The sequence below is a fragment of the Saimiri boliviensis genome, chromosome 5 (genome assembly GCF_048565385.1).
Source record: "Saimiri boliviensis isolate mSaiBol1 chromosome 5, mSaiBol1.pri, whole genome shotgun sequence".
Taxonomy (NCBI): Eukaryota; Metazoa; Chordata; class Mammalia; order Primates; family Cebidae; genus Saimiri; species Saimiri boliviensis.
The window spans coordinates 143857557-143883486 of NC_133453.1; the positions used below are offsets into that span (position 1 = coordinate 143857557).

Below are 25930 nucleotides of genomic sequence, written 5' to 3' on the forward strand. Positions count from 1 at the left end.
CTGGAGACAGGGAACATAAGACTGATTCACACCAACTTCCTAGAACGAAATCAAATGTTAACACTTCAGCTGTGACAGGAAATATCCTCTCCATTTACATAGGGCGTATACCGAGTTACAGTGTACTCGGTGAGTCTAAGCAATTTTTAAGTAAATGACTTTGTAACTTTACTTCGTCTGCTTTATTTACATAGGGCATACACCAAGTAATCAATGGAAACCTCTCGAGGATACTTAGCCCCCAGAAAATTCCATAATAGGCGTCTTGAGCCCCTATGCTCAGGCCCAGTCCTACCCTGTGGAGTGTAGTTTTGTTTTCAATAAATCTCTGCTTTTGTTGCTTTATTCTTTCCTTGCTTTGTTTGCGTATTTTACCCAATTCTGTTAAAGACGCCAAGAACCTGGACACCCTTCAACCAGTAACACATTTTGGTGAGCTGGCTAGGAGGTAAGCCCAAAGTTTGGGATTTATTTTTCACCTTTTCCTTTCTGTTCCATAAAAGAGCATCTCTCTCTCTCTCTCTCTCTTTTCTTTTCCAACTCAGGACCCTTGGTGGGCAGCAGCTAAACACAGAGGCAACTGCAGATTTCTGGCCAGGGCCAGTCTGAAACACTCTTTCCTATCTTTCCTGGTTATGGTCCCTGATCCCTACATGTGGTGCACGTTTCAGGTGACTTAAACCTTTTCTTATGCTAAATTCTTTCCTTCCCGTAGGCGACTGGCTAAGGACAAAAGAAGCCCACCCAGCCTCCAATTCCTGTCATTACAGTTCATAGCTGTAACTCTTGTGGAATGAGAAACGTGGGTGAGTGGGGCCTTAACAAATTATATGGATGCTGAAAGTTGGGATTATACACAGGTAGCAAAGGAAAGCTCATAGTAAGTCATCCCCTCTGTAGGGAAAGTATGCAAAGCGGCACCAGTGCCCATCTAAGGTCAGAGAGGTCTCCAAAGGGGGACACCCCAGGGGATCTTCTGGACCTCAACCTCTACAAAGGGGACACCCTTGGCAGAGGTTCTGAAGTCTAGTACTAAACTCTCTTTAGAACTTTCTCTTGCAGTTGCAATACTGGTTGGCCCCAGTATTGTTTGGAATCTGGAGTTCGCTGCTGAACGAGAAAGTGGGATAGCATTGCATGTGCCCAGGCGTTTGTGCTGCTGTTCTAAGCAGGGGCCTGGTTAAAGTGTGATGCTCTCCTTTGGTGCTGTTTGGCCACAGTGTTCTTTGGAGTCTGGGGAGGTTTGGCCTTTAAAAATCAAACTGCCATGGAAACAGCTTTACCCAAAATTTTGATTCCCAGCCATCACTGGATTATCTAGTGCAGCAAGCAAAGTGAAAACAGTGAGCTTGTATTGCCGTGTCATAGCTAGAGTTCCAAGCTATTGGATCTTCGTTCATGTATGTGTATACAGGTCTAGATGTGTTTATTTGTATGTACATTTATTGTTATATGTTGTGTTTACCAAAGTGGCTTATAAGTAAAAGAGTGCTCATAAATTAAGTCTAAGCAATCTTCAAGTTCATATGAGTTAAGTATAACTTTACTAAACAAGCTGGCTTTGAAATTATTAGTAAAATAAAAACAGAAATGCCTTCAGAACTGTCAGCACACATTTTTTGTTTGGTTTTATGTTTGTCTTTGCTAGATATTTTGAGATGTCAGTGTTTTGCATAGAAGATTATAAAATTATAGACCCAGCCAAAACAAAATGATCTTGCTTTGCGTGGCTTTTTTTTTTTTTCTTTTCTTTTTTGACAAATGAGAGAACTCTGCAAAAGGAAAATATCTTGGGCCCCCAAAATCACTAGGCTAAAGGGAAAATTCAAGTTGGGAACTGCTTAGGGCAAATCTGCATCCCATTTTATTCAAAGTCATCATCCCTCTGCTCACTGAGATAAAGGCATATCTGGTTGCCTCCCTTGGAAAGGCTAATCAGAAACTCTGATTAGAGAGAATGCATCTGTTGTCTCTCACCTACCTGTGACCAGGAAGCCTCCTCCTTGCTTGGAGTTGTCCCACTTTTCCGGACTGAACTAATGTTCATTTTACATATGGTAACTGATGTCTCACATCTCCCTTGTTAAAGCTGAAAGAATTGAGCACAGTAAATGGGATAAATTTTTAGGTAAACTTTTTGTGTAAATTAAATGCTTAAAGTTATTTTTGATGCTCATTTAATATCTGGGTCATTTCCAATAAAGAAAGGGTTGCGATATGGGATGCCCACATCTGATGGCACAGGATTTCTTGCTTTTAGGGGTTTTGCTAAAGTTGTTAGGTTACTAAGAATTCTAGTTAACACATCATTCTGTAAACAAAATGTGCCAAAAAGTCTATTAGTGAGAAAATGAATAATTTTGTGTAACTCAGAGGTTATCTAAAAGTTAGTTAAGATTACAGATGTGAAAAGGTTATTTATGAAACAACTTAGTAAGAAACCAGTAAGTAGGGGAGAAAGATGTGGAAAAATTTTAGATGATAATATTACTTAAAACCTGATAGAGAATTGGAGACATTTGGCTAACTAATGTTTTCAGTTAAAGTTCGTACTCTTGATTAAAATAAAACGTCATAAAGAAATGCATCAGCAGTTTGGCAATTTTTTCTTTAAATGTAGTCAAGCCTGAAGCCAGATTTAGTGTGGAGCCAAATTTCACATACGTGCTCACATTGCTTCACACTATATTTACTGTTTTGCATGGATAATGCTGGCACTGAAGTACTTATTGGTCATGTGCTGAGAGCAAATTTCTTGATTGCACAGGATGTATAATGGCATTGGTGAACTTAAGGAAATGTAATTGTGTATTAGTAATAAAATAATCATTATGTGGGTTTTTTGGGTAACATTGTAACCTCCAGGATAGACTGAGTAGGAAAATTTAGGGTTGGTTTCCTGTTTTTTGTTTTTAGTTTTCATTTGTTTGCTGTTTATTCTCCTCTGGGCTTTGCTTGTGTATGCATGTATACAAAACCATGAATTTTTTTTAAGTTCCTAAGGGGAAGGCTTTTATTTGGTTCTGTGGATATTTTGTTTCTTACGTGTTTCTAGAAAGCCACCATTTGTCCCATTTATCTAAAATTCCTTGGCCTGCAGGAATTAATGGAGCACACCAGCTTTTTAACCTTAAACTAACTTTTTCGGTGAAGTATCTTGATTATATTTTTGTAAGCAGAATCTGAGTCATTTCTCTCTCTGCCTAATTCCTCCAAAACTTGTAAACTATTTGTGAATATTCTTAATTCATGGGAATGTGTTTGTTTGCATACATCAAGCAGGGTCACTAGGGCCGCTCAGGGAGAAAGAACCCAGAACCTGGCATGCCGGCAAAAGGGCAAGAATTTCTTACTAGTCAGACTCTGGTCTCTCTCTCTTTGTGCAAACTGTTTAAATGAAAGGTGAACATCACTGTTTATCTCCTCTATAAAGCTTTAATTAATACAACAGGAATTCTGAGACTGGTCTTAAGCTATAGTGAATCTGGTGTGCTTTGTGTTTTTCTGTATTGTTCTCTCATAAAGTGGGGTGCCTTAGGATAAAATGTGTGCCTAGAGCCCCAAAGGCCCAGAGAACTGGTCTGTCATGTCCTTGGGAGCTTGACCTTAAAACCATGTGGCTACACTTTCTCTTTTCACAATGGTGGCTCAGGGAATGAAGCTTTTATCTTTTATCTGTGTATTTATATGTGTTGTGTCTGTAATATGAAAGAGCTTTAATTAATTGGTTTAATAATAATAAAAGCTTAAATCAAATATTTTGTCAGAAAAGTAAGAAGTGTAATGTCTACCACTTAGTTCCTATGACTTAAGTAATATCTGGGAAATAGAGACAGTTTTAAAGGTTATTGGTAAAATAAAAATGTTTTCATAAATATAAACATTTGGTGTTTATAAATATCAATATTTATGTAAATTATATAAATATAAATTATGCCAGTCATATTTTTAAAATTTATTATATTTGCTAAGTGCTTTAAGGTTATAAACGGCTTCTTTGACTTTTTTCTTTCTTTCTTTCTTTTTTGAGACAGAATCTTGCTCTGTTCCCAGGCTGGAGCACGGTGGCACGGTCTCGGCTCACTGCAACTGCCACCTTCCTGGTGCAAGCGATTCTTCTGTCTCAGCCTCCCAAGTAGCTGGGACTATAGGCGTGTGCCAAATGCCCAGCTAATTTTTGTATTTTTAGTAGAGACGGGGTTTCATCGTGTTGGCCAGGATGGTCTCAATCTCTTGACCTCATGATCCACTTGCCTCGGCCTCCCAAAGTGCTGGGATTACAGGCATCAGCCACTGCACCTGGCGTTGCTTCTTTGACTTTTAAAAATCATTCATTTTGGAGCATTAGATTCTAGATAAGTTCTGGGGACATGTGATATTAGCCAAGCCCTTTAGCTATTCAAAGATGGTTATAAGTACAAGAGATTTTATATAAGAAAGGATCCTGTATGATAAATTCTTGTCCTAAAGTGAAGTAACTGGTTGTTTAAAAGAGGAATGTTTAGGACAGGTTAGAAAGCCTATGCATGCCACAGATGGTCTGTATAAGTCATGAAAGAATTTATGAAAGAATTTATGCAAGAAATGTGTAATTTAAAGATGATTAGTCCTCCTAAATGCTTCATAAATGCCACTATGACTCTTAACTATACAACTTGCCTGTTTTACAGGTAGGTAAGTCCTGGGACACATGGAGTTAGACATTGGAAATAGTCAGACTTTATCTGCATTTCTGTCTGGGTTCTAGGCTCCTCCACACATAGTACGTAATTAAAATCCCAAACTTATCAAGGTTTGCACCAAAAGTAAAAGTTGCTAAGAGTTAACAACATAACATGTAATTAAGACTACTGAAGAGGGGCCGGGTGCGGTGGCTCAAGCCTGTAATCCCAGCACTTTGGGAGGCTGAGGTGGGTGGATCACAAGGTCAAGAGATCGAGACCATCCTGGTCAACATGGTGAAACCCCGTCTCTACTAAAAATACCAAAAATTAGCTGGGCATGGTGGCGTGTGCCTGCAATCCCAGCTACTCAGGAGGCTGAGGCAGAAGAATTGCCTGAACCCAGGAGGCGGAGGTTGCAGTGAGCCGAGATCGTGCCATTGCACTCCAGCCTGGGTAACAAGAGCAAAAACTCCGTCTAAAAAAAAAAAAAAAGGACTACTGAAGAAACAGTTTTACATGCAAGGTGTGTAAGAAAAGTGGAAGATGTTTTTGGTAAAAGACTATAAGAAAGCATGGGAATGTAAATTTTTGCCTAGTTTAAAGGGTTAAATGACAGAATAACCAAATTTCTAACCCAAGTAGAACAAGAATTGAATACCAAGAAAACACTTTCTGTCAAATTTTCATGTTAAACCAGCTGTTAATTGTTTAGATATACAATTTGAATGAACTCCACGATCTAAGTCAAATTACCTGTGATAACCCATCAGTTACCAGTGGTATGCACCTAATTTGGAGAAACAACTTGTATTCAAGAGGATATAAGTTTAATGTTATTTAAGCATGGACTCATAGAGAACCAGGATGGCCACCTTGTCCTGAGTCTTTAAAGCTTTTATTATTAGAAGTTCTACATTCCATAACTCATCATAGAAAAGATAAAATGATCCAAATAAAATACGTTGGTGTGAAGACTTATAAATTACCGAAATAGTTTATAACCAATGTTTGGTCCCATATTCCTGGCAAAACAATCAAAGCTTCAGGTACATTTCGTCACCCGATGGACCACGTAAACAATTTATAAAGGGATTTCATTCAATTGTTATTTTCAATGCATGTTTTCTGATTGTATAAAAGCTCTCCAATGCAAGAGGACACACTACATTGTATTTTCACCAGGTAGAGAAAGCTTTTTATGGTTCACAGAGGACAATCAACCCCTTCGCAATCTAGAACCTGAAGATTAACTTTTCTGAGAACATCGGAGAAAGACTGTCCTTGCCACCCACACTGCAGCAAAACTTTGGAACCCTGAACTTTGGGTTTATAATCTCACAACTGAGAAGGGTCCCTCCACACTCTTGGAACTGTACACCCACTGAAACCCTTAAGGTAAAGCTCACCAGGGAAGTCTTTCCCTAGAATAATATGGCATCCTTGATGTGAACAGCTTTTACCAAGATCGAAGATCAAGACTTCTACTAGTATGAGACTCTTATCTTTGCATACTTTTTGTTTATGCCTCTATGAACAACAGAAGGGAAAAGAAGGTCTGTTGTGTGCACTTATGGGGTACACTTTTATTTGTGAAGGATTTTGCAGCCAGCCTCATGTATGTATAACCTTATACTTTGACAGATGAAAGACAAAGGCCCAAGGCAGGTGAGAAACTTTAATGGTACACATATTGCCTCATAATCAGTCAGAAACAGAACACTGGTTCACTCTTCTTAACCCACATCACAAGTTAAAGAGAACATTGCTAGAAGGGCATCTAACATTTGTTAGGTCCTTTTTCCATGGTCCTTTTCCACTGCAAAAGAAGTAATGATTAGAAATGTATTCCTCACGATAGGCTGTATAACAAATTCTACTGTAAAGGCTACAGTTACACAACAGACTTTAAATTCTCTTGTGAAAGTTATGATAGAATTGGCTGAACAGAGAAGTATCTTTGCAGCTGCTGGCACTTGTGGCCTATAGAGAAAACAGCAAATGAAAAGTATAGAGATTCATTGGTAGGGGATTAACAAAGAGATTACTTGGTTAAATGAGTAGGCTCTTTATCTAGCTCATTCTTTGATCTATTTGATTTTAGGTAGTTTGGTTTATGGGAACTCTGGGTAAGGAGCATACTCCAAACTCTTGGTATTATCCTCCTGATACTCGTAACAATAGTCTCAGCCGGACACAGTGGCTCACACCTGTAATCCCAGCACTTTAGGAGGCCAAGGTAAGCAGATAGCCTGAGGTCAGGAGTTTGAGACCAGCCTGGCCAACATGATTAAACCCTCTCTTTACTAAAAATACAAAATTAGCTGGGCGTGGTGGCAGATGTCTGTAATGCCAGCTACTTAGGAGGCTGAGGTAGGAGAATCACTTGAATCTAGGAGGCGGAGGTTGCAGTGAGCCAAGATCATACCATTGCACTCCAGCCTGGGCAAAAAGAGCGAAACTCTGTCTCAAATCAAAATAATAATAATAATAGTAATATTCCTTGTATACTGTATTCTTTCAAAGGTTTTAAATGCTTGCACACAGCGATCAATGTCAAATGGTCTCTTTTTAGTTGAAATGACAAGAGCTGAAAGAAATGTGCGGACGTGAGGACACCATAACCTATGAATCACGTGCTGAGACAAGAAACCCAAAATAATGGTAACAGAGAGGCACTAAGGCCCTAAGTTTTGGTCACACTCTTACCTAAGCGAGAACCTGACCAAAAAGGGGGAATTTTAAAAAATAAAATTATGGGAGGCCATTGTTTTGGACTGAACTCATTTGCTAGGCCCCAACAGACCAAACCAAACCAAAATGTAGTCGCTTGCATTAAGATGTTAAGGAAACACATAAATCCTAGAACAGACTAGGTTTTGTTTTTCTCGTGCAAATCTCTAAAAACATTCCTGACAGCATAGGTATCCACTCCTTGAAGTTCCCATTAAATCTTTTAACCAAATTCATTTCCCTTCACCTAGAAACCGTCAAGCTTCAGATGATCATGCAACAATGGTTCCAGCCAGTTCCAGACACCACTCCTGGCCATCAAGGGTTACTGTGCCTCCACTAGACACAAGGTGAGAGTTCTGTGATTCCCAGTAGGTAGAGACTATGCCCTAAGCCTGCATGAAGCAGTTACAGAAGAAAGACCACTGGTCCCCCCCTCTGCCTCCATAAAGATTTATGAGGATCACACCTTTCTGGGGGGAAATGAGGCAGAATAGGATATGGAGGCAGAGACAAAAGGCTAATTCAAACTGACTCCCTGGAATTAATGAAATGGAAACACTTCATCTATGAAATATTCTCTCCACTTACATAGGGCGTACACTAAGTAAGTGACTTTGTAACTTTACTTTACCCTCTTCATTTGCATAGGGCATACACCAAGTAATCAATGGAAACCTCTAGAGGGTATGAAAACCCCAGAAAATTCTGTAACGGGGCTCTTGAGTCCCTATGTTTGGTCTGCTCCCACCCTGTGGGGTATACTTTCATTTTCAATAAATCTCTGCTTTTGTTGCTTCATTTTTCCTTGCTTTGTGTTTTGTGTGTCTTTCCTTGCTTTGTTTGTGCATTTCTTTAAGATGCCAAGAACCTGGACACCCATCAACTGATAACACTTTCCGATCTTTATGGAGGCTTCCTTACTTAGGCATGCTTGATTAAATCACTGGCCCTTGGTGACAAACTCATCCTCAAGTCCCTCTCCCCTTCCTGAGATGGGGTAGGGCTGAAAGTTCCAACTCTGAGCACAGGGCTGGTTACCCCCAGTAGCCAGCACCCCATCCGGTAGCCATCTAGATGGTCCCAAAAAATCACCTCATTAATATAAGCTGGGGTGTGTGAAAAGTGTTTATTATAAATAACAAAAGACTGCCTTTTACCTCAGTGCTCTGAAGCTGTTCTTGAGCTGCTTCAGAAACCCAGGACAAAGAGCCATATGTTATAATTTAACAAAAGATCAACTTACTGTTCTAGTCCCATGGGAAATTAAGGCTTAAAGCAGATGAGCCTGGAATCTTGGATGGAAATCAAAATATATCCATCTTAGTAATACAGGTCACAAATGCCAAGGGGCCAGGAAGGTAATGAATGAATGACAATAGATGCTAAGCTGTTTCTACTGTGATCAAGCATAAACTCCTCTTAATTACTCTGTCTTTAAAATAAATGTCTGTGGGTAGCCCACTGGAATTGAAAACCGTAGTTTTTATGTGTGTATGTGTTTTAAAGCAATTGTGGTATTAAAGGAAAGGATACATCCTTAAGAAAACAAACTAGAGGATTTAACCGAACACACTTTTTTTCTCAAGTGGATGCCCCACGGCTTGCACATCGCACTCTGCATTACCATGATAGCCTGGGGCAACCTGTACTCTGCAGACACCAAGCTTTTAAGAGATACCAATAAACCCAAGTGTCTGAGGAAGGGTACACAGGATGCTGAGAGGCTTTGAGGCCATCTATAGATGATAAACGAGAGAGACCTCTCCAGCCTGGAAAGGAAACAAACAATTGGAGCAATCTTCCTAGGGGAGTGAAGGGCCAGTGCTTCTCTTAGTGCTTTCTCTTGGCAGAGGAGCTGAGATCACACCAACTGGCCTAAGGATTACTGGTATTAAAGTATAAAATTAGTCTGAAGCCTCTATTTTCTAAGTTCTGCAAATTATTTTAATTTTGCATTTGATGACTAATCAAACCATGTGTCTATTAATATAAAATAACATTCTTCCCACCCATCTTCACATAGAATTGCTGTGTTAGGAATACTAATTGTTAAACTACATTAAGCCCCTCCTGTGTACCAGACACTACTCTAAGTGAGTTTCACAACAACTTTAAGAGGGGAGTACTTAATTATCATACCCATTTTACAGATAAGAAAACTAAGGCAGAAGGATATTACGTCATAGAGCTTAAGGGGCAGAGTCAGGATGTGAAGCCAGAAAATCTAATTTCAGAGGCTGTGCCCTTCACCACTCTACCAAGGCACTCCTCAAACTTCCGCTGGTGCTCCAAAAGCCAAGGACAATAGTTCAACATTGGACCGCAAATTAAGTTGTAACTCATATAGCTCAACTGTTCACACTATAAACAGTATGTCAGTGCTCACAATCATTTTCACATGTTACATAAGATCTAAAATAAAGGTCAATTACTATGCAATTTCCCAATACAAACTAAGATTAATTTTTTTTCAAAAGAAACTCAGCAACCACAGGTTGAAATGTTAATCAAGACAGCCATTTGACTGAATTTTTAAAATTATATAGTCACCCCTAGATATCTGTGGGGGACTGGTTCCAAGACCCACCAAGGATACCAAAATCCATGGACATTCAATTTCCTGACAAAATGGTATAATATTTGTATATAACCTGTGCATATCCTGCCATGTACTTTAAATCATCTCTAGATTACTTAAAATATCTAACACAATGCAAGTGATGTGTAAACAGTTGTTATACTGCATTGTTTTGGCTTGTATTATTATTATTACTGTATTTTTTTTTTTATTATTTCTGAATTTTTTTTTAGCTGAGGTTGGTTGAATTTGTGGATGTGGAACCCATGGATCCAGAGGGCCAACTATAGTACCATTTAAGTCCCCAAATCAACGGGCTAGCATGGTAATCAGACCTTCAGGGGTCTCTGATTTTGGTTAATGATCAGAAATCTTGCAGGATCAAATGTTATTGGTAGAGCTGCTGTCAGTGACACGGTCTTCCGGAATTGTGAGTTTCTGAACAAAACAAAGTGCAGTCGTCCCTCAGTATCCGTGGGAGATTTGTTCCAGGACTCTCTACAAATACCAAAATCTACAGATGCTCAAGTCCCAAAATGGTGTACTGTTTGCATATAATCTACACGCACACTTCTAGGTACTTTAAATTATCTCAAGATTACTTTAAATATTTGACACTGTACATTGTAAATGCTACATAAATATTTGTTACACTGTAGAGCTTAGGAAATAATGACAAGAAGAAAAAAATTCATACATGGTTCAGTACCAACTCTGAGCACAGAGCAAGTTCTCCTGGAAGCCAGTACCCCATCCTGTAGCCATTTCCCCCCCCAATTCCCTAAATATTTTTGATCTGGGGTTGGTGAATCCAAGGGAGCAGAAGCCACGGGAATGGAATCCACAGCTATGGAGGGCTGACTATATTTTTAGTGGCTATACCAAACCCAGCAAGCTCCCCATGAAAAGCCACCTATCCACTGTTCTTCTCAGGCAACAACAGTTCATCAACATTAAAGGCACTGTGAATAAGGGTGCCTATGACCTTGATTTTACTTTCTCTAAAATAATTCCAACCTTTCTACAAAAATTAACTCCAAATGGGTCGTAGCTGTAAAATTTAAATTAAACTTTTAGAAAATAAAATGTAGGAAGAGTCTTAGGGATCTGAGGCTAATGAAAGAGTTCTCAGACTTGACCATAAAAACATGATCCACAAAGGTAAAAACCGATAAACTGGAACTCAGCAAAATTTAAAACTTCTTCTGCAAAAAAAACCCGATTAAGAGGATGAGAAGACAAGCTACAGACTTAAAGAAAAATATTTGCAAAGCACATGACTAGTACCCTAGAATATATAAAGAACTCCCAAAACGCAACATGAAAAAAATAATTCAATTAGAAAATGGACCAGAGACATGCACAGACATTTCACTGAAGAGGATATAAAGATGGCAAACAATCACAAAGAAAGATGTTTAACCATGTTAGCCATTACAGAAATACGAATTAAAACTACAGTGAAATGCCACTACTAGCAGGGCTAAAAAGACTCTAAATGCTGGGGAGGATGCTGAGAAACTAGATTTCTCTTACACTGCTGGTGAGAATGTAAAATGGCACAGCCTCTCGGGACAACAATTTGTAGTTATTTTTAAAAACTAAATATACAACTGTCATATGACCCAGCAACTACACACCTGGGCATTTATTCCAGAAAAATGGAGACTTATTCACATATCCAGAAAAATGGAAACTTATTCACATATCCAGAAAAATGGAGACTTGGTCACATAAAAACCTGTACATGATATCCTTCAGTGAGTGAATGGTTAAACAACCTGTGATTCATCCATACCATGGAATACTACTCAGCAATAAACAATGAAAGCACGATTGATACATGCAACAACTTGGATGGTTCTCAAGGGAAATATATTGAGGGAGAAAAAAGCCAATCTCAGAAGGTTGCATACTGTATCATTCCGTTCTTAAAATGACAACATTAAAGAACGAAGAAGAGGGCCTGGTGCGGTGGCTCACGCCTGTAATCCCAGCACTTTGGGAGGCTGAGGCGGGTGGATCACGAGGTCAGGAGATCGAGACCATCCTGGTCAACATGGTGAAACCCGTCTCTACTAAAAATACAAAAAATTAGCTGGGCATGGAGGCGCGTGCCTGTAATCCCAGCTACTCAGGAGGCTGGGGAAGGAGAATTGCCTGAACCCAGGAGGCGGAGGTTGCAGTGAGCCGAGATCGTGCCATTGCACTCCAGCCTGGCTAACAAGAGCAAAATTCTGGCTCAAAAAAAAAAAAAAAGAACAGAGAAGAGAGCAGTGCTTGCCAGCTGTTAGGGAATCGCTCTTACTTGGTGGGAAGGACTGTAAGGGGTAACATAAAAGATACTTGTGATGATGGAACTTGTGGGGGACATGCTACCCTACATATATGATAAAGCTGCACAGAACTATATACACACATAAACGAGTAAGAGTAAAATGGGAAATCTGAGTAAGACTGGAGGATTGTGTTGGTGTCAGTATCCTGGCTGTGATATACTACTACCATTTTATAAGATGCTATCATAAGGGCAAAGCGGTAAAGACTATACAGAATCTCTCTGTATTCTTTTCTATGATTTTTCACTGTGTATAAATCTCTAATTATCTTAAAATAAAAAGTTTAATTAAAAAAATAATTTCAGGCCTGGTGCAGTGGTTCATGCTTGTAATCCCAGCACTTTGGGAGGCCGAGGCGAGCGGATCACGAGGTCAGGAGTTTGAGACCAGCCTGTCCAATATGATGATACGCTGTTTCTACGAAAAAATACAAAAATTAGCTGGGTGTGGTGGCACATGCCTGTAGTTCCAGTTACTCAGGAGGCTGAGGCAGGAGAATCACTTGAACCTGGGAGGCAGAGGTTGCAGTGAGCCAAGATCATGCCACCACACTCCAGCCTGGGCAACAGAGTGAGACTCCATCTCAGAGAAAAAAAAAAAAAAAAATTCAGACATCAGTCTTTGGATTCCTAGTATTAGTAAGTGTACAGGACTTTTCATTAGCATCAACTAAAATCTAAACGAAAATTACTTGAATTTTGATTTTGAAGGTCTCTAGACCTACAACTGAATAGAATGGTATCTAAAACATGTTAGAGTATTTTCATACAGAATATTTAGATACAGGGTCTATGTTGCCCAGGATGGAGAGCAGTGGCTGTTCACAAAGGTGAAAGCATAGCACAATAGAGCTTCAAACTGCAAGTGATCCTCCCACCTCAGCCTTTCCAGTAGGTGACCATGACACTGCACTCAGCTGAAATACGTAGACTGTCTAAGTACACTGTCTATTCATTAGAAAACACTCTCCCATCGCCTAATTTTGAAATTATCAAAGAACAAGCTCCTAGTAATTTAACCTTTCTTTTTATGTGACAAAAAACATCACTACTTTTTGGGAGGTTTTCTTTAGATAATGTCTATGTTTAAATTCAGAATAAAAAAAATATTTTCATGATCAGTATTAAAAGTAAAAAAATTACTAGTCTTCTTTATATGATGTGGCTACTACATAGACTGATAGACTGGGAAAGTCAATAGGGGGCCTTCCCCTAATTCAACCATAGGTTCAAATCTGATCACAGCCCAAAAGGCTACTTCATCTATTTTGCTTCACTAAGGAAGACTCAGGGACACTTAAAGCAGAAGCTGAGGCACTCCAGACCAAGGCTGTCTTCCAAGATTCTGGTTCCCTCCATCAAAAACTGCATGAACTTTGACAGAAAAAAGAAAATGGGTCTGGTTAGACAAGACCACCTCCCTCCCCTATTGAAAGAAGTGGGGCAGATACCTTCCAACAGCATGCCATGTACCAGTATCTTCCTTTTATTTCCATTCGTCACCCTCCTCAGTGCCCCAAGAGGCTCCAGGAGATTTGGAGTGGGAGGGGTGGAAGGCCTGCTGGACTTTCAAGTTCCAGGAACTGCCAGCAATCCTTAGCCTCAGGGCTAAAGGGGGTACTGGCTGTTACTAGCCTCTGGGTGCTACACCATCCTTTCCTTCCCTCAAAACAGTGGTGCTCAAATGGTGGCATGCACCTGACAGGTTTGTGAAAGCAGACTGCAGGGCCCTACCTACCCCCTAGGAGTTTCCCATAAGATAGTTCTGGGGTGGGGCCCAATGATTTGTATTTCTAACAAGTCCCCAAGTTACTTCTGAGATAGAATACAAACTTTGTCCCGTGTTTATAAATTGTCTTCTTATTAAACTATTGTCTTAAGACTCTGAAACAGGACAGATTTTTTTGGCATGAAGGAAAAGCCTGGCAATCAAGTTATAGATAAAAAACTTCATACTTAAAAGCATTTTTCTGTCGAAGTAATATATTGGTAACAGCCTGGTGACATAGGAGCTAGAAAGAAATTATTTAGACAGATAGGGTAAGAGTCCTTGGCAAGGTTTCCCTTTTAATAAAAAACAGCCCCCAAATCACTTCTTTTCTAACAAAAAGCAGCCTGAAAAATCAAGCTGCAAGCGTAGATACGCAAGCTAAAAGGTTGCGTAGGTGAATGCCAGCAGCTATGCCAATAGGAAAGGGCTACCTGGGACCAGGCATATTCAACATGGAGGCTCCATCTTCCTTTTTCTTTGTCAAACATGTGTATGGCAAAGGAACAGGCAACATGTTGCCAGCCATGATGGGTAAAGAATCCCTCTGCATAACAAAGGATTAGGGTGAGGTGGCCAGCTTCTCACACTATGCAAATAGCACACCTGGTCCAAGCAGTCTCTCAGGCCCCAAGTAAATCAGACACCACCTCCTCAAGCTGGTCTATAAAACCCCGTGCATTTCACCATGAAACTGGAAGACCCACTCGGGTGCCCCTCTCTCTCTATAAGAGAGAGAGCTATTTTGTTTCTTTTGCCTATTAAACCTCTGCTCTTAAACTCACGTCTTGTGTATCCACATCCTCAATTCCCTTGGGATGAGACGACAAACCTTGGGTATTTACCCCAGACAACGAGGCACCTTCACTGGGCTCTGGAGACAAGTGGCTTCACCACATCAGAGTCGCCGCAGGGGCAACTTACCTGCCAAGCTTCAGTGTCCTAAGTTCAAGGGGCATAATGATGGGACCCAGCTTACCAGATGCTGGGAGGGTTAAATTAAATGCCATTGTCTCTGTAATACTCAATTCTAGCGTCTGCCCTGCATGCTCCTTTATTTCCTTTGCAGGTCTACATATGAAATAAATTTGTTTTTGTTTTGTGTCTTGCTCAGTCACCTAGACTGGACTGCAGTGGAACCATCCTAGCTTGCTGCAGTCTTGAACTCCTGGGCTCAAGTGATCTTCCTGCTCCAGCCTTTGAAATAGCTGAGACTACAAGCAGGCACCACTCAGCTAATTTCCCTTTTTTTTTTCGAGATGGAGTTTCGCTCTTGTTACCCAGGCTGGAGTGCAATGGTGTGATCTCGGCTCACGGCAACCTCCACCTCCTGGGTTCAGGCAATTCTCCTGCTTCAGCCTCCTGAGTAGCTGGGATTACAGGCATGTGCCACCACACCCAGTTAATTTTTTGTATTTTTAGTAGAGATGGGGTTTCACCATGTTGACCAGGATGGTTTCGATCTCTGGACCTCGTGATCCACCCACCTCGGCCTCCCAAAGTGCTGGGATTACAGGCGTGAGCCACCGCACCCGGCCCTCCATATTCTTTTTAATAGAGACAGGGTCCTGCTATGTTGCCCAGGCTGGTCTTGAACCCATGGCCTCAAGTGATCCTCCTGCCTCAGCCTCCCAAAGTGCTGGGATTACAGGCATGAGCCACCATGCTGGATCAAGTTGTTGTTTAAAAAAATGAATGAACATAATTTACTTTGAGAAGGAAAGCTCCCTGTTCCCCATTTTAAGGGGGTGGGAGCAAAACATCAGCTATCAGATTCTTTTTTGTTCCCTGCACTCTGGTTAGCAGATTCTTGATCAGGAATTCAGTAGAAACTAGCAGATGTTGAACCTCTGAAGGGGGATAGGGTGTGTTCTCAATGATGAAACAGTGCAAAATCAAGAGGTCACATTCATTTGGCAACTGACAACTTGACTGAGGTCACCCTGGTTCAGCTTTAATTGGGCAGAATGTAGATACCAGCAAATACAGAGCTGCTGGGCAGATTCATGAAAAGCCTGTACTGGATTCACACATACAATGAAGTGATTTTGTTCTCAGAAGCCTGGAATGATACAGGGATTGTGTAATAGCATTGACATAAACTTGGTCAACAGAAAATATACATATTAGGGCAGGTAGTTAGGGAATGGGGCATGATTACTTGCAGGCAGCTAAAAGCAATACAAACAGAGCCACAAAGGTTAGCACAACGACTGGCCCCTAGTAGAAAGGAACTGTTACAACAGGCTGCAACAATGAAGACAGATTGCAGGACATCCTGCTTTAGGCACAGATAAGAGTGTAACAAAGATGAAGCCTGCTGCAACTGGTTAAATCCAAGATGGCCAAAAACTTGACTGAATGCAGACTCTGGGCTGCACTATGCCCCATTACCATAAAACTTCCCTGGGGAAACCACCCACTCCCTGCCACATACCTGAAGCCACGGCAGTTCTGGATTAACCACATTTAGTCAAGTAAAGGTGGCACCCTGATTCAGGGAACTGCCTGCCCATTTCCTGGAAACCCTCTCCTTTAGTATAGAAGAATCTGTGTCTTTATTATGCCTGTCTGTGTGGTAGGCACACCTCTTTTGAGGGTGTACTTGCTTCAACTCTGCAATAAAGCTTCTACATTCTACACTGTGGTCTCCCTTCCAAATTCTTTTGCGCACAGAAGAGAAGAACCTGACCTGGCCTACTGGCAACAGTATCTTTCTCAAGTAGCTCTATTATGTGACCATAGGCAAATGTTTTTTAAAAAACATAGTACAGATTAATGCTGGACATTAGACGCATAATGTGTTCATAGTAGAAGAGATCTCAGAGATAATTTAGAGAAGATTCTCACAAACTGCAGCATCAGAATTCCCTGGAAGGCTTATGAGAACACAAATGGCTGGGCCCGCTCCTTGAGATTCTGATTTAGTGGGTCTGAAGAAGGCCTAAGAATTGAACCAGGGACTACACTTTGAGAACCACTGCATAATCTACTTGGTGTATTGACAAGGAATCTGAGCTCCTTAGGTTTTTATCATATTATGCTAATGCTATGCATTTTTTTCTTTTTTTTTTTTTTGAGATGAAGTCTCACTCTGCTGCCCAGGCTGGAGTACAATGGTGTGATCTCAGCTCACAGCAACCTCTGCCTCCCAAGTTCAAAGAATGCTCTTGCCTCAGCTTCCTGAGTAGCTGGGACTAGAGGTGCCCACCACCATGACCAGCTAATTTTTCTATTTTTTTTTTTTTTTTTTTTTTTTTTTGAGACGGAGTTTCGCTCTTGTTACCCAGGCTGGAGTGCAATGGCGCGATCTCGGCTCACCGCAACCTCCGCCTCCTGGGTTCAGGCAATTCTCCTGCCTCAGCCTCCTGAGTAGCTGGGATTATAGGCACGCACCACCATGCCCAGCTAATTTTTTTTTTGTATTTTTAGTAGAGACGGGGTTTCACCATGTTGACCAGGTTGGTCTCGATCTCTCGACCTCGTGATCCACCCGCCTCGGCCTCCCAAAGTGCTGGGATTACAGGCTTGAGCCACCGCGCCCGGCCAATTTTTGTATTTTTAATAGAGACAGGGTTTTACCACATTGGCCAGGCTGGTCTCGAACTCCTGATCTTGTGATCCACCTGCTTTGGCCTCCCAAAGTTCTGGGATTACAGGCATGAGCCACCATGCCCAGCCAATGCTAAGCATTTTTAAAATAAATGGAAACTCCCCAATGCACTAATATGAATGACGATACTTTCTACACTTAGTTGCTAAATTATGACTGCATGTCTTAAGTGGTACTTCAGAATGAAATGTTTCACTGAAAAGTTTTCCTTAGGCTTCCCCTTTTCTATTCTATGCCTTGTCCCTTTTCCATCTACCCCCACAAACCCACCACCAGTGGCAGGGTACTGTTTAGGAACTGTCTACAGATGTGATACTACCCAGATTTTACTGAACTCCTAAATTCTGTACATACAGACAAGATTTGATTTTCAACTGATAAAATGAGATTGTCTATCTACCTCAGCCAAGTAGTATACACTCCAAGATTTGCAAAAATTAAATGGTTTATATGGTGAAAACATCTACACAACTCAAATAGGAGGACGTCAATATGTCTTTATTTACTGATTTGAAAGGTTCCTTCCTGCCTCTGGGCCTCAATGCAATACTTCACCTTCTGCCCAGAAAGCTCTTCTGTTCACTTTCCCTTTTGTTTTAGACTTAAATATGACTTTCTCTGGCAGGGCTGGGTCCTCTGGCGGTAGTCTGCCCGCCAGCTCTGGGGCTCTGCCTCACAGAGCGTGCCACGACTATACTTGAACGGATCTGTGCAATGGTTTGTGTATGTCTGCACACTAGACTAAATTCAGTTAAGAGTTGTCTGCTTGGTTCTTCCAAGCTAGGTTCTCGCCTAGCTACTGGCACAGCATTTGATACACAGTAGGTACTTGTATTTGTGGAATACCTTCCTGCCCAAAGATTAATTTAGTAGTGTATATGTCTCAAATAATCCTAAAATCTGTCCCAAAGTACATTTCAGTACCATTTTGATCCCCAAAAAACTTTTTAAATGTCACATAATTTTCAAGCTCTGAATTTTTAATTATAATAAAAACGTAATTCAAAAAACTGTAAACAGTAGTACCCACAGCAGGGATTAAGTTCTGAGCTTATTTCATCTTTACTGTATTACACATCGGACAACGTACTCAACAGAAGCAACAAATGTTGAAGTACCATCCTAAAATGGTTGTGATAGAGTACAAACGAAAACTACCCTGGAGACCAAAATCCCTTAGCTAGGACGCAACTATAAGGAACTCAAAAGCCTCCATTTAGCTTCCTTTCTTTCAACATTCTTTTTGCTGGGATGACCAAGGTCTGAAATGCAATTTTTCTACCCAGCCCCATCTCCCTTTTCTGCTCGGTACAGCTGAACTAAGTTGGGCAACAAGGCAGATAATGGGCTCCAAACTGTGCCGCATCTGTCTTTCTGGTGGCCCTCTTTATTACACCAAGATCCCCAGACACCACCTGCAGGCCCAGAACAGTGCCTACTGCCAACTAGAGCATAAACTGCTCATTCGCTCCACCACCAACTGCTTTCTGGGCCAGGACACAGCCTCCTGGGCAGTGGTCCTTGGCCTTGGAATCTGACCTTCACACTGACATCACTGGAGCACTAGGAAAAACGCCCCAGCCTTGGACTCCCCAGAGATCAGCTAAATCAGAATTGCTGTAGGGGGCTAGGGCATTTTTCTAGTGTTGAAGCCTTTTCCTACTCAAGAAATAAACTCAATTCTGACTGAGTCAGGGTTTCATGAATTGCTTCATAAATACTTATCCCAATTATTTCATTTATATGTTGAAAGATGTTCCCATTTTTCTGAGCTTTATATTAACTAAGTAAATGGGAAATGAGGTATATCTGTTAAAAACCTAATCAATACTAACTTGTTAAAAATATTCTGCAATTGAAATTGTTTCAACACAAAGAGGACAAAAAAAAAATCATTGAAGTTATAAAAATTATCAAATTTGATAGCACCAATTCAATAAAGCAATTAAAAATGACCTAGTAATACATTCTGTGAAACTTTGACAATATGATGTTCCTTGGCTATGACATAATCATGTATTTCAATGATTTGAAAAATTGTTGTTTAATTTGAACGCAGGATTAAATGGCCAGAAATACAGAGAGTCAGGAATTAGGAGACAACTCTGTTTCCAGGCTCCTTACCAACAAGTTCTTAGGCCCCCCCATCTCTCTACTTAACTATCATTTAGCAAACACACTACATGAGCTGAATGGGTGCTGAGTCTGCCACAAGACTGAATATATTCTCCACAACAACTTATTATTTATTAATTTCTTTCTCTCCCTGTTTTCCCTTTTTTTTTTTGGAGTTCAAAACTTCTTGACTCTGCAATTAGTAAATGTTATAAAACTGAACTTGTACATTATATGTGAACTGTTAAAAAACAAAATTTGAGGCTGGGCACAGTGACTCACACCTGTAATCCTAGCACTCTGGGAGGCCAACGTGGGCGGATCACCCAAGGTCAAATGTTCGAGACCAGCCTGGCCAATGTGGTGAAACCCCATCTCCAGTAAAAATAATACAGAAATTTGACAGTTGTGGTGGCACACACCTGTAGTCCCAGGTATTAGGGAGGCTGAAGCAGGAGAATTGCTTGAACCTGGAAGGCAGAGGTTGCAGTGAGCCGAGATTGTATCACTGCACTCCAGCCTGGGCGACAGATCAAGACTCCAACTCAAAAACAAAAACAAACAAAAGCAAACAAAATATAAACATGTCATGATTAGTCTACCTCGCATTTTCCCCACGCCCCCTTTCCATTCATTCGCAGGAACCCGCCAACGTTGCCATCCCTTCAGGGGAGCCCTTGGACCGGCGTCGCCATCCCAAAGAGTCCCCTCTCCCACTCTAGGCGAGGCATTCCCAGCCTGGAAACTAACGGAGTCTCAGGGACGGACAGACGCGCCAAGGACCGGGCACTTGCGTCTGAGAAGCGCCGAGCAGGGGCGGAGAAACAGGCACCCCTCTCTTCGCTTCTTTGAGCCTGCCGTCCTCCCAACCTTAAGCCCTGGACCAGGCCCTCATTTGGCCGCACTCACGCCTCCCAGCCCGCCGAGCCCAGCGACTGCTCCGGGTTACCTGCCTGGGATCTGGCTCAGACCAACTCTCTTCACACCGCCATTCGAGAGAACACACCTGCCCTCTCTGGGCCACCGTAGTTCACAGAAAGTACACGCTGGCCCCTCCTCCCGCATGCGCAAAGACCGCGTTCGGCGTACAGTGTCTCTTAGCAACCGTTTAGAGTCTCTCGTCGGGGGCGGAGCCTCGGAAGCCACCACAGGGAAGCCGTGGGGGTAGATGAGTGAGACCAATCGGAGACGAGTCTCAGTCCCGGTCGACACGCCTCCCCTAACTGTCGCGAATGCAGAGGCAGCTTTACGGCAGACAGAAGGTGGGGGCTGCTGGGGGTAAGGAGGAGAGAGGGAAGCAACCAACCAACCAAGTCGCCCCCACTTCCCCCACCCCCACCCACCCCGGACCTGGTTTACGGCTCCAGGCTCAGGCTCCACTGCGGCCGCTGATTGGTTGCTGAAGGCTTGGTCCCATCCCAGTGACCCCAAAGTGCTGGAGGGAGGGGGCGGGGGTGGCCCAGTGCAAAGTGCATCCCGAAAGCCCCCTATCCGGAGACCCCACGGCTGGCACTTCGGACCTCGTATGACCTAGGACCTTGCTGTCCCAAGACCTGCTGGGTCCCTCCGTAGCTGGAAGCCTCCGGCCCGGAGCGCGGCAGCCCCCAGTTCCGAGCCCTGGACCGGGACTGCCCCCCCCCACACCGGAGCCGGGACTTCCTCCCTGCCTCCCTACACCCCTGCCCCGAGGCTGCCCGGCAGCCTGCTCGGCTTTTTGAATGCTCACCGGGCTGGGGCCGTGAAGCACCAAGGAGGATCAGGAACACCAGGGTCCGGCCCTGCCTAGGGTATTTCTTCAATGGAGAAGTTGGTGAGTGTGGAGGAGGCTAAAAGGAGGAAGAGAAGCAGCAGCTGAGGAGACAGGTAAAGTCATATACCTCCCCGGAGGGGAAGAGGGCTGGCTGGGACGGCAGGAGGTAGGAAAATCTCTGCTTTTTCTTGCCTGCCCTTGCCACTCTCCAGTCGCTTTCCTGAGCTCCCCCTTTTTCAGAGCCCCCTCCTCACCCCTGAGGCACTGCCCCACTTACTGGTTTCTGTTTTTCTAGGTTTGAGCTGGCTGAAGTAGACGCGAAAGCAGGAAGGGGTCTACCCACTTACAAGGGAAGCAGAAGGCACCAGTGCCTCTGATCAACATCGTCTCTAAAGGTAAGGAACCAGTCTTCCCCTCCCCCATTGTTTATTCCTGGCCCCTACCTCATTATTTTCAGGGTGGTTGCCTGGGAATGCAACCTTTCCTAACCCAACCCCGCCTCAGTTTACCAGGAAAAACGAAAGCATTACCCGTGCCTGATCTTTAACATTTTATAACTTCTCTGCCCCGGGAACGTATTTTTCCACTTTGTCTCTGTGCATTGTGTTTCGGTGTTTGGCGTTATCTTTTGGTACACTGTGCCATTTACTTTGCTCTGAGGCTTTGAGACCTTTTCATAGCTACCCCCCTTCCTTACTCTCATAGGAATTCCTCAATTCCTTGTTAATTGCTTGTTAATTCTGAATGACTCTCCCTTTTAATTCAACCATAATTTACTATTGCCCTCCCACCTTTCTCTTTCCTATCACCTTTCTTCTCCCTGCATCAGGAAAATCTTTTGAGTTACCGAGCTGACAATGATTTGGTAGAGGAAGGTAAATTAATGGCTTGAGATTTATGAGTGTCAGAAAATTGATTTTATTTCCTACTAAAAAGCGAACCTGTGTACCTTAAGAGTGTGAATGGTATAAAGACAACATTGTTACCCTGAAGCACTTAAGTGTAGTTAACTCTTTTGGCTTTTTGTGTGTTTGTGTGTCACAAAGTAGCTGGGCTTTAAAACTTGTAAGTTACACCTCATTTTCTGGAAGAACTTTAAAAAGTTTACATAATATCTTATTAATCGTCCGACTCTCAGGAATTTAAAAAGAAAGGAACCTTTTGGTGTGCTTACATATCTGGCTCTTAATTTTAGCACTCTATAATAAAAGATTTCTCATTTCAAAACCCTTACATAGAGTTTGGTAGATTGAAATTTAAGCATCTAATTCATGTGATCACATTTCTACTACCATATTTTGTTGCAGCTTCTGAAAATGCACTGAAGGTAAGCATAGGACATTAGTGTAATTCCTAAAGAGGGAATATAAACATGGAAATTATACAAAGTTTAATTGCAAAATTAGCCAAATGAATGACTTTTCTAAAATCCAGTAGCAAAAGTATAAAGTCACTTGTTAATCTGAGTTATTTTAATATCCCAGATTGTTTAGGGAATTTTTGTTACAAGGAAGTACTTTAAATAGCAGAAATTAATATTTTTGTTTTCCTATGTTCCTTTGGACTTTCTGCCCTCCACAAAAAGAAGTTAGTATCTTTACTGATTTTGTTAATTCTCAAGACATAGCTAAAGACGCTTTTAAGGGGATCTGAGGTATACATATTCTTGAGACGGGGAACTGGATGCCAAAAGAAGAGATTCTACAGAATAGGATTTAGAATCAATATGTACCTGTTACTGTTCCCTGGTGAAAACTTAGGGCAGCCTTTGTATGTGTATGTAGGGAATCAGGAGTACTCGACTACATCAGTAAAAGCTAGCAGAAACCTTTAAAGGCTAATTTTATTATGTAAGTATGGAAGTTGCCAGGGAGATGGCCTAATGATTACTTCAGAACTTCTAAAAAATGCTAAAATATTTGAAGTATGTTTTAAAGATCAAAAATGAAGTACTGTGTTTTGTATTCCAGGCCTCTCAGTTAAATATTTTTTCTGCTTTAGATTTAACTCTAGGGTGCTTTCATTTTTAAGGGGTAGTTTCACCTGAGATGGTAAGGAAGGGAGTCTGTGGCTAGTCCAGCATATAAGGTAAGAGAGGAAAAGGCTTTACCCTGGCTCTCAGCCAGTTCATTCTCATTGCTTAAATAGTATTTCATGGATCATCTCATCTTTTAATGGTTTTTCTAAGATTAGGGAATATATATAAATTGTCAGCATCTGTAATGTTTCTAATATTAGAATGATTGAGAGTATTTGTTCTAGATTATGGCAGACATTTGCAATATTGAATTTGGGTATTTACCAACATGGCTAGTTAGGTAGCTTACATTTTTTAATCTGGCAGTTAGCTTTTGTTAATTCTGTTGCCAATTATGTGGTTTAAAAAGAAAATCCAATTTATTTGGTCACCAAATACAGATTTATAATCTCATAGGGAGAATAATTGATTTTAATTGAAGATATTCAATGATGCATCTTTAGTATACTGTGGCCAGTACTTATATTCTTTATACATAAACTGATGTCATTTACAATTATTTAATACTATGACACCTACACTATCTCTTTAATTCGTTCACATTTAACTTTGGTAACCTAGAGATACACACTATCCCTAAAAAGTCTAAAGCCAGATAATGTTTATATTAGCATATCTAGTACCTGACTCTCAGCCTTCCATTTCATTATCAACTGAATGCACTCCTTAAGTAGAATGATTGTGTCCTTTCTTACAAACTTTCTAGGAGCTGACACACATGGCTGCAAAGATGGTATTGGCAGAGCTTGGTTAAAGGATAATGTTGACAGAACCTCATCGTTACAGTACTTGTGATTTAAGCTTTGAGTTGGGTCTGGATAAATGAATTCTAAAATTTCTTCTGTTGCTTCATTCACATTTCATGAAAATTATTGGTTTTCTCTGCTGGAATTTATGAGTCCTAGATAAGTTGTGCATGGCAATAAATCCTTATGTTATATGGTGGTCCAGTCATTTGGATGAAATAGTAATACCTTTATTTGTTTTGGAACATAACCACTATGCTATGCTATGCTGAATGATACTAAAATTACCCTTCTACTTTATTTTGGGTTCCAGGCTCCTGATCATATCAGTAGAGCTTGTGAACAGGCATCTCAGCCATGTTCTACGTTTTGGTCAGGCCTTGTAGTGCTTTTACGTCCATCTTCCCTCTTAGATCTTGTGAACGTGAACCACTGAAGAATTTTTTTTTCCTCAGATCCAATGTCATAGGAGTTGCTGGCTGCATTTATTTTCTTAACAGCATGTATTTTTGTTTACTTTGCAAAGAAATGCTTATTTCTTTCTTTGAGCAGCAAGCCAATAGCTTGTTTCTAAGTTTACATGACATCAGAAAGCACAGTTCCACTTACAACACTTAATCAAAAATGTGTGAACTTTTAATGAAAATAATATGCAAAAAGTCATTAATGTCTAATCATTTATACCAAAGGAAATTGGGGAAATATGGTCAAATTTGGTGAAGGTTTTCTAACTTTGGACAGGGCTTAAACGTATTTTATTTTACGTTTATTTTACTCTTCACTCTGTTCTATCAGTATACATTTTTTTCTTTTAGCTACGTGAAGCAAGAAGTTTTGGTTTTAACTAAATGAACTTCACTTGGCATATATATGGAAATTAGATGGTAATGTATTTTAATTTCAAAATCAGTAGTTATTAATATGGTCAGTAATATCAAAGCTTGGAAGCCTAGATTGCTTTCTTTTGACCCCATGTAGTGGAAAAGAGTCTTCCTTGTTTGGATTCTTTTTTCTTCCTTCTGACTGAGACCTGGAATAGAATTTCTAAAGATTGTACCCTCAGTATCAGTAGCACCTAAGTGCACAAAAACTTACACTGAACATACGTAACTTAGAAAATTACCTCCTTTGTTATATTCCGTTATATTATAGGTGACTTCCATGAACTATCAGATTTTTTAACTTTAACTCCCTGAGGGAAAATAGACTTTCTTCCATTCTCATCTCTGGACTTCCTCTGTGGTTTTTAATAGGCATTCTTTACCACTGGATAGTGTGTTTGCTTTTAAGCTCCATAGTCTTTTTCTTCTTCATTGATACAAACGTGAATAGCTCTACTCTGTCAGGTGCTTTTCTCATAAAGTAACATCAAGAGGAAATTACTTGTTGATGTTTTGACTATTTGGGGGTCTTTTGTAATAAATTATTGTTGTGATTCAAAGAAGTGCAGCTGACAGGGATCATGTGTCCATGACATATGTGTATGTTTTTTTCTGGTAAACGTGGATGTATTAGTACATGCAAGGCATACTTTTTTGGTTTGAACCTGTAGTTATTGTGTGTAACACTTGGTATTGTCAGAAAAGA

The 25930-nt window shown here is 41.1% G+C and overlaps 2 protein-coding genes across 8 annotated transcripts in view; one reads left to right on the forward strand and one right to left on the reverse strand.

Moving 5' to 3' along the window:
• Positions 1–20870, reverse strand: part of LINS1 (lines homolog 1) — a 33627-nt gene extending 12757 nt beyond the window's left edge. The window contains exons 1-3 of one of the 7 annotated variants that reach the window (XM_074400101.1): positions 20759–20850; positions 11616–12731; positions 1982–2089 (exon numbers count right to left, since the gene is read on the reverse strand). Coding sequence is in view for 4 of the 7 variants with exons in the window: in XM_074400105.1 (XP_074256206.1) it covers positions 1982–2047 (66 nt within the window). In the remaining 3 variants the exon portion in view is untranslated. The other 6 variants (XM_074400105.1, XM_074400102.1, XM_074400103.1 and 3 more) reach the window with 6 other exon arrangements.
• Positions 20871–21175: 305 nt separating this feature from the next.
• ASB7 (ankyrin repeat and SOCS box containing 7) overlaps positions 21176–25930 on the forward strand; it is a 51338-nt gene continuing 46583 nt past the window's right edge. Inside the window, exons 1-2 of the mRNA XM_003940540.4 lie at positions 21176–21672; positions 21855–21954. The gene's annotated coding sequence lies outside the window, so the exon portion shown is untranslated. The remainder of the gene's footprint in view (positions 21673–21854; positions 21955–25930) is intronic.